Below are 9,736 nucleotides of genomic sequence, written 5' to 3' on the forward strand. Positions count from 1 at the left end.
TTTTTTTGAGATGGGAGTTTCACTCTTGTTCCTCAGGCTGGAGTGCAATGGTGTGATCTCGGCTTACTACCACCTCTGCCTCCTGGGTTGAAGTGATTCTCTTGCCTCAACCTTCTGAGTAGCTGGGATCACAGGCATGTACCACCACACCCAGCTAATTTTGTATTTTTAGTAACGAAAGGGTTTCACCATGTTGCCCAGGTTGGTCTTGAACTCCTGACCTCAGGTGATCCACCTGCCTCAGCCTCCAAAAGTGCTGTGATTACTGGCATGAGCCACTGTGCCTGGCCTTGTTTGTTTTTGGGATGGAGTTTCACTCTTGTTGCCCAGCTGTAGTACAATGGCAAGATCTTGGCTCACTGCAAACTCTGCTTCCTGGGTTCAAGCAATTCTCCTGTCTCAGCCTCCCAAGCAGCTGGGATTACAGGTGTCCACAACCATGCCTGGCTAATTTTTATATTTTTAGTAGAGACGGGGTTTCATCATGTTGGTCAGGCTGGTCTCAAACTGCTGACCTCAGGTGATCCACCCGTCTCGGCCTCTCAAAGTGCTGGGATTACAAGTGTGGGCCACCACACCCGGCCCATGAATTCTTTTTAACAGCAGCATTGCTAACTCCAACCAGAGAAGAACCAAGCATCATGGGCTAGAGACACTGTGAATGATTCTGGTAATTTACATTTGCTTTTTCCTAGGTAGAGATGACTTTGAAATACTGAGATGTCTGGATAAAGCAAACGAGGTAAAAAATTTACAGCTGATAAATCAACATATGTGGCTGCTGTGCAGGTTTGACATTTTAAAAAAATGTCACTACTTTGAGGAGAGGAGCTCAGGACTTCAGGGCTTGGATTTTGTATTAACTTAATACACTGTATCTAATTTTTCCTACCCTTAGTTTCCTTTAACTTTGGTTTTATAAACATCACTTTATACCCTTTTTGGAAGATATAAATATGGAAGAGCAAGATGCTTTTGGAGCGTTACCTTATGATATCTAAATAGGCACTAGTTGTGTCTTTATTTCTAGCTCAGGAAGAGAGACAAATGTTAAGAGCTTAGTTCTAAACTTATTCCGATTGTTCCAAAGGACATTATCCTACATCCCTTAAAGACAGAGACTAGGGGTACAGAAGAGATAAGAGTATGATTAGAGACCGTGAAGCTCACCCACATAACGCTTAGGCCAGTTCTGCTAACAGATCCTTCATGCTCTGCCCTAGAATCCTCATGCAGGCCCAACAGACAGGGACCCACCCCCTTTCTAAGACAGAGGTTGAAGGACCTGATTAGAGTTTGTTTCTTCTGGGGGAAGCTGCTGGGGTTTAAAAGGAGAGCTGTGTATACCAGATTATCAGGAAGAATGAAGAATAAATGATGCTTTCAGGATCATCTCAAATTGGGAATCTGAGAGACCCTCCTGCTCCCTGATGGCCAGACCTCAGGTACCACACACTCCCAGTGTACTGCTTGTTCAGCAAAGGATCAGGGCCAGGCATGGTGGCTCACGACTGTAATCCCACCCAACTCTTGGAAGCCAAGGCGGGAGGATCACCCAGGAGTTAAGAGACCAGCCTGGGCAACATGTTCAAATCCCACCTGTAAAAAAAAAATACAAAAATTAGCTGGGCATGATTAGTGATATCGGTAGTCTCAGCTACTCAGGAGACTGAGGTGGGAGGATCCCTTGAGACCAGGAGGTTGAGGCTGCAGTGAGCCGTGATTGTGCTACTGCACTCCAGCCTGGGCAACAGAGAGCCTGTCTCAAAAACAAACACATGCCCCAAACCCCACAAAAGAGCTGAGAGATCTTTTGGAAGCTATTCTCTCCCAACTCCATCCCCTGCAAAAACAAAACCAACCCAAACAACCAAGCCCCTTAGCTTGGAGCAAGGGCGGACACCAGATAGGAAGGGGCTGGGCCTCTGCAGGCATCAAACCAGGACCGTGTAGAAGCCAGAGCAGAACCTCCGAGAACAGGAAGCACAGAGCCAGGGAACCGGAGTGGCAGGGAGTAAGCCCAGGACAGCAGGCCAGGCCAGAGCACAGAGCAGCCCAGCTGTGGCACCCATTTGGAGCACCAAAGAGGAGAGGACGCCAAACCCTCAGATCAGGCTGTGGGGGTCCCGGCGTGGGGGCTGGGACTTGCTAAGTTAGTGCAGGTCTGGAGCTAGCAGCTGTCCATTTTAGTAACTGAGTCCCTTATTTAGGGAGAAAAGGTGCTTTATAACAAGGCTGCATGAGGGAGAACAGAAAAGTGAAAAAGAAACACAGAAATCTCTCAGCCTCAAGGAAGCCTTCTGCCTCAGCCTCCCGAGTAGCCGGAATTGCGGACATGCACCACCATGCCCTGCTAATATTTTAGTCTTCTGTGGAAATGAGGTCTTGCTGTGTTGCTCAGGCTGATTTCGAACTCCTGGACTCAAGCAACCCTCCTGCCTGGCCTCCTCAAGTGCTGGGATTACAGGTGTGAGTCTCTCTGACAGGCCTCTTTTTACTTCTTTAACCATTTCTAAATATTTGTTCTCTACTGACCCCGAAAATGCAGGCATTTCTTACCTGGATTTCCATCCTTTCCCGCTGCCTGTTCTTCAAAGCTGAAATCCTCTCCCCTGGCAATCCCATTCATTCCTGTGGCAATCCCCACCACTCAACTACCTCAATGCTGAGGACACCCCAACCTGTGACTCTAGCCTGGGCGTCTCAGATCTTTGGATTAGAAAAGTTTCACCTGCACATCCCCTGCCTCAGGCACCATGAATGCTCTCAGGGACAAAACCAAACTAAGTCAACCCCCTTTGCTGTATGAACCTACCCTTTCTTTGTAGTACCTATTTTGTTTGGGGTCAACACAGTCTACCACACTAGCAACTGAGGTGTCAATCTGGATTGCCACCTTTTCTGTATCAAGCCACCAGTAAGTCCTGCCTGCTGTACTTCCTAATTGCCTCTCAAATTACTTCCTGCTTTGCTTTCCTCCAGGATGGTAAAGACTGGAGTCTCCGGTCCCTAGGCCTCTGCAAAGACTCGTGTCTTGTACTTCAGTTTCACCCCTTCCTACCCACCCCCCGCAACAAACTTCACTTAATTGCAGAAGGATCTACATAAAATGCACATACAATCATGTTCATTTCCTGCTTAGAATCCTCCAGTGAATCCCCACCATGGACAGGATCCCTCTAGCCTCATACACCGCCACTCCCTACCCTGAACTTCATACAGTAACAATAAAGAACTATGGATTGTTCTCTGAACAAACCAACCTATTTAAACCTCCCATCTATGTTTCAGCCTGTGTTATCCTCACAACCCACACTATCACCCCCAGCAGCCCACCCAGCTCATCCTTAAATAGGATTTCTATCTGACTGATTCGTGGTCATTCTTCAGGAGTACCGCCTTCCGGAATGCCTTTCCTAAACCCCTAAATGGGGTCACCACCCCTTCTCTGAATACCATACAGCTATATGTAGGTATGTGTATGTATCTCCATCAGATTATTTCTGAGTGCTAAGGGGTTGACACAGCTGCCTCTTCCTTCACAGTGCAGATTCCTCAAGGTCAGGGACCTTTGTATCCTCAGTGCTTTGGCACTGAAAGGTCTATGGATTGAACAAAATAAAACTATAGATGGAAACAAGAATAATATGATCACTGAGTCTAAGAGTCTATGGGAGGAATATCTGACAAGCTTATAAGACAGAGACACATTTCATGTCTCAGCATGGGAAAACTGCAAAGATGTTGGTTTCTAATTTATAGGTCTGTGGACTCAAAAAGATGCTCTGAAAACTGATAAAGTGATTCTATAATTCTTACACAAAAATAAGTAAGCAAAAATAGCTCCAGGAATTCTAAGAAAAAAGCTGGAGAAATATACTTTACCACAGAGTAAAATTATAAGTGAGGCTGCAGTTATTAAGATTTGTTGCCTCATGATGGCCAAAGAATGAATGGATCACTCAATCAGGACAGTCTAGAAATAAAACCAACTACATATGATAGTCTGGCTTATTAATAAAAAATCAGCTGAAAAAATCAACATTATTCCATAAATAGTACTTGGGCAGGTAACTACTTAACTATTTAGGGAAAAAAATGAAGTTAATGCTTCTTTTCATACTTTATACTGAAATAAATCCCAGATAAAATAGTTAAGGGGTGATGTAAAGAAAGAAAGAAAGAAAGAAGCTACAATAAAACTGAAAGAAAGTATGTTTAGCCATGTGACACCTATAGGGGCAAGACTTTTCTAAACATAGTATCAAAAGAACAAACTGCAAAAGAGACTAAAGCTATCAGTATAAAAAACAAAAAAAAAACCTTCTTGCAAAAAAACAAACAAACAAAAAGACCTAAATGCAATGTGGTACCGTGATTTGGATCCTGAACAGACAAAAAACAAAAAAAATTCTGTGGAAAAACTGGTGCAATCAGAATAAAGATCAGAGTTAATAATAATGTACTAATGTCATTTTTAAAATATGGACTAATGAACATGGTCAGGTGAGACATTAACATTAGGGGAAACCGAGGAAGAGTATATGGGAACCCTCTATACTGTGTACTTTTCTGTAAATCTAAAATCATTCCAAAGTAGTCAGTTTATTATTTAAATAATGAAAAAAAGAGAAAAAAATGAGAAAAAAGTCTAATAAATATATCCATAATACATATATAAGGAGTTTGAATAAACGTATGGAGAGGTAGAAAACCTCTAATGAGAAAATGGGGAAGAAGAGAACAACTGACAGAAAAATCTTTCTGGAAAGCAATTTAGATTCAGACAATAAACATTAAAAAATATTTATACCCTTTGTTCCAGTGATTCTACTTTTAGTAATTTACCTAAAGCAAAAGGTGTCATGATATACACAGAGAAATTTATTATGAAGAGCAAAAAAATTGGGGAAAGCCTTTCCATCCAGTAGTAATAGTTAACTAAATCATACCATATACAAATAATGTACAAAAGATGAAATAATGTAGTCATGTAAAATTTATGTTCTTAAGATTTGATAATGCTTTAATCAAACATTTAATTTTTAAAAGTAGGATTCAAAATTAAATATTCAGTATGATCCTGACATAGGAAGAAGAAATAAATCAGCATGCTAAAAGTGGTGTGTTATTTCTGAATAGCAGGATTATGGGCTCAGTTTTCTCTTTTTTGAGACGAAGTCTCGCTTTGCTGCCCAGGCCGGAATGCAATGGCTAATCTTGGCTCACTGCAGCCTCTGCCTCCCGGGTTCAAGTGATTCTCCTGCTTCAGCCTCCCGAGTAGCTGGGATTACAGCGCCTGCCACCAGGCCCGGCTGATTTTTGCATCTTGGCGGAGACAGGGATTCGCCATGTTGGCCAGGCAGGTCTCAAACTCCTTACTTCATGTGATCCACCCACCTCGGCCTCCCCAAGTGCTGGGATTACAGGTGTGAGCCACTGCGCCTGGCCGGCGTCAGTTTATTTTACTGTCTCGTGCAACTTTAATTTTTTTCTATGGTAAACACATATTGTATATATATCAGAAACTAACAAATATCTAAAAACCAGAAACACAAAAACAACCTCCTATCATTTTTGTATTCCTGACTTCTGTCAAATAAAATACTCCAACATCTTGAAACATATGCGGTGGGGTGAAAACTGGACTTGAAGAGCACACACCCTGCTGGCTCCAACCACAGAGGCCCACAGGGCTGGCCCGGGGTTATCTTCTTTAGTTAATTAATTAATTAAAGAAGTATAATTAATTCTAAGGATCTGGAAGCAGAAATTCAGAGCACACTGATGAAATGTGCAAGTGATACGGAGGGTAAACTGCTCATTACTCAAGATAACCTTCCTCTGCTGGGAAAAAAAAGACGCTGTTCACAAAGGATAAAATGCACTGGATATGAATAAAAAGTGACAAAGGGCCAGGCGTGGTGGCTCATGTCTATAATCCCAGCACTTTGGGTGGCTGAGGTGGGTGGATCACCTGAGGTTGGGAGTTCAAGACCAGCTTGACCAACATGGTAAAACCCCATCTCTACTAAAAATATAGAAGTTAGCAGGGTATGGTGGTGCATGCCTGTAATTTCAGCTACTCATGAGGCTGAGGCAGGAGAATTGCTTGAATCCAGGAGGTGGAGGTTGCAGTCATCTGAGATCTTGTCACTGCTCTCTAGCCTGGGTGACAGAGAAGACTCTGTCTCAAAAAAAAAAGAATAATAATTTGTACAGGGCATAGAGAAGCCCATATGAGCCTAAACCCAGGGGGGAAAAATGATCACAGACGGGAAGGACAAAAGTACTTTAAAAAAGTAAGGGCTGGGGACAGCGTAACTGAATATGGTACGAGAGGATGGTGTACACATTCCCTTTTAATGAGAACCTCAGTAGGTGCTGTGTCTATCTGGCTACCACACGACTGAAAGGGATTAAACGCACCTTAGACTGCCTGTGTCACAGCCCTGGAGCGTTTGGGAAGCACCATTCTAAGGCACCAGTGGGGATATTGTAAAGGTTATTTCCCTCTCCTTCCTTTTTGTCAGGTGAATTACATTCGAGCATACATCTAAATAACCCTAAAATGGTTCACTGACTTCATATTGTTTAATATTCCACCAACTCTAGGATTTGATCAATTTTCTGATGTAATAAAATTTTGTCAAAAATCATACTACTTCAATTTTTTTAAATCTAGTTTTTCTGGCCAGGTGCATTGACTCACACCTGTAATCCCAGCACTTTGGGAGGTCGAGGTGGGCGGATCACAGGTTAGGAGTTTGATACCAGCCTGACCAACATGGTGAAACCCTGTCTCTACTAAAAATACAAGAATAAGACAGGGTGGTGGCGAGTGCCTGTTTACGTCACCTACGTGGCCGGCTGAGGCAGGAGAACTGCTTGAACTTGGGAGGCAGAGACTGCAGTGAGCCAAGATTGCGTCACTGCACTCCAGCCTGGGCAACAGAGACTCTGTCTCAAAAAAAAAAAAAAAAAAAAAATCTAGTTTTTCTTCTCAGATTTTGTACTATACATTTTGGACAACATGAGCTTGGGCTTGAAAACATGTTTAACTTTTAGAATGTCATTACACCCAGCAACAGGCAGAGGGTGACATGTGAGACGTATATAACATTTTGTTACCAATTTTGAAAGTGCTGGACTAAGGTAAGTCTCTGCCTTGCACCCTTCTGTCTTTTACCACCATTATTCTAAACTTAGCAGTGCAACCGATTTGACTTTTCATAATGCTATCTTCTCATCACAGACACAGAAAAACAACAAAATGAAATTTCCATAGTATTGTGAGGAAGAAAACAGATTATTTTTATTCCTACTGCTTGAATGTCCTGAATCAAATAAAATTCATAGAAAAACACACTGACATACCACTCAGCAAAAATCTGGGAAAACTCCAGTGAACTGTTGGCCACAGGGGAGATGAAGTAGAGGGGGACGCTGGAGAGCCCGGCCGAGTCGATGTACTGATACAGGCACTCCAGGAGGTCATAGATCACTCCAGAAGGATAGCAGGGAACCAACACGTTTCCTCCATTCCGGACTGTCAGAGCTAGAAAAGTAGATGCCAAAGGAGAAAAAAACATCGCATCAGAAGGACGGTGTTACAGACTATAACTTGTCAAGTAAGATTTGCATTTGTTTTCCTACTTCTGTTTTCAAGATTCACTCACGTGTCTAATCATCTGCTTCTTTTGAAGAACACACGAAAGCAGGGGATGCCATAGGTGGATACCTATTTTTTCATCATTGTCTAATCTAGGTCCCTGGGAATAGAGTATGTGATTAGGTTTGGGTTTTCCCCAATGTCAGCTGAGCTTCAGGACATAGCCTCCACGCTCCTTCCTGTTTTACAGTCTGCTCAAAAATATGCTGGATTTGTCTCTGTTCAGTCTCTGACCATGGCTGAATGACCTATAAGGAAACAGGCCGGGTTCTTCTGTTTAACATTTGTCTGCAGTAACGAGTTAGTAGTATTTTATTTTCTTCCATTAACATTTGTCTGCAGGAAAATCCCCTATACTTTACATACTCAGCTCATATAGCTGCTGTAACCTGAGTGCTGGTGGACTTGTTATTTCTAGAGTATGGTGCAGTGGAGAAAATCAACATCGCTGGTCACAGCTCAAGGGCATGGCTCGAATCCTTTGTCCCAACCCAAGGGACCACGATAAAGCTGCTACAACCTTCCTTGGCCTCAGTTTCTGCATCAGTTACATGAAAAGAATGAATGAGATCAGTAGTTTTCAAGCTTCAGTTTGCGTGAAAAATGCCAGAGAACATGTTGAAAATGCAGCTTTTCCTCCGGGCATCTCCTTTCCCCAGAGAGTCTGACTTTCTGACTTACTAGGTCTAAGGTAGGGCCCGGCCCCCAAATATGCATTTTTAATAAGTAACCCCACTGATCTTAAGACACGTGGATCCCACTTTGGGAGACCAAATTAGATGTAAGTTTGCTTTCAAGCATGAAGTTCTTTGAGTCTATGATTCTAGATTATAAACACACACACACCCCAAGACTCTATTTGAGATTATTCCAATTATTTTTCTAAGGTACAAATAAATTACCTTTAGGTTAGTATCAAAGAACAAAAACAGACTAGGTTTATTAGCATGGCTAAGTGAAATTTCAAAGAACAGTGCCATCCATGTATATTGTAAGACAAGGACCACTTATTTTTCCTAGAGCAGAATATCGCTTGAGGTTGCTAGAGGTGAGGGTCTGAGCTGATTGACATCTCTGGTAGCTGTTAGGGACTGAATGTGTGTGTCCCCCACAAGATTCTTATGTTTTAGGCCTAACCCCGACTGTGATGGTATGGAGAGGCAGGGGCTGTGGGAAGAAATTAAGTTTAGATGAGGTCACGAGGGTGGAGGCCCCCTGATGGGATTCATGCCCTCATAAAAGGAAGAGAGGACGGGCACGGTGGCTCACGCCTATAATCCAGCACTTTGGGATGCCGAGGCAAGTGGTCAGGAGTTCGAGACCAGCCAGGCCAACATAGTGAAACCTGTCTCTACTAAAAATACAAAAATTAGCTGGGCATGGTGGCACACATCTGTAGTCCCAGCTACCCAGGAGGCGGAGGTTGCCACTACACTCCAGCCTGGGCGACGGAGTGAGACTCTGTCTCAAAAGAAAAAGAAGAAGAGGAAGAGACACCAGAACTACCCCTCTTCTCCACGTGAGGACACAGCAAGATCGTGGTCATCTGCATCAGGAAATGCCCATGCTGGCACCCTGATCTCAGACTTCCCAGTCTCCAGAATTGTGAGAAGTTAATGTCTGTGGTATTTTGTTACAGCAGCTCAAACTAAGACAGCAACCAATCTATTTGTCTAAATGAGAGGCAGAGCCTCCAGATTTAGTGACAGTGAAAGAAAATGGAAAATAAATTTCTTCCAGGTAGAAAATGCCCCACATCTCTCTTAATTTTGTCTTTCTCCCAAAGAAGAAAAAATCAAACCAACCAAATATTAGTGGGGAAAAAATATACCTGTTTTGCCGGGCGCAGTGGCTCACACCTGTATTCCCTGAACTTTGGGAGGCCAAGGTGGGTGGGTCGCCTGAGGTCAGGAATTCCAGACCAGCCTGGCCAACATGGTGAAACCTCATCTCTACTAAAAATACAAAAATTAGTCAGGTGTGGTGGCACACACGTGCAGTCTCAGCTACTCGCGAGGCTGAGGCAGGAGAATTGCTTGAACCCAGGGACGGAGGTTGCAGTGA

General features: G+C 43.2%; 1 protein-coding gene across 3 annotated transcripts in view; it reads right to left on the reverse strand.

Annotated features, from left to right (window-relative positions):
* INTS9 (integrator complex subunit 9) overlaps positions 1 to 9,736 on the reverse strand; it is a 122,806-nt gene that overhangs the window by 19,501 nt on the left and 93,569 nt on the right. For all 3 annotated transcript variants that reach the window (XM_037742685.1, XM_017540494.2, XM_037742684.1), the window contains one exon: positions 7,378 to 7,558. In XM_037742685.1, the coding sequence (XP_037598613.1) occupies positions 7,378 to 7,558 (181 nt within the window). The remainder of the gene's footprint in view (positions 1 to 7,377; positions 7,559 to 9,736) is intronic.

This window comes from Cebus imitator, unplaced genomic scaffold, assembly GCF_001604975.1.
Source record: "Cebus imitator isolate Cc_AM_T3 unplaced genomic scaffold, Cebus_imitator-1.0 Scaffold125, whole genome shotgun sequence".
NCBI lineage: Eukaryota > Metazoa > Chordata > Mammalia > Primates > Cebidae > Cebus > Cebus imitator.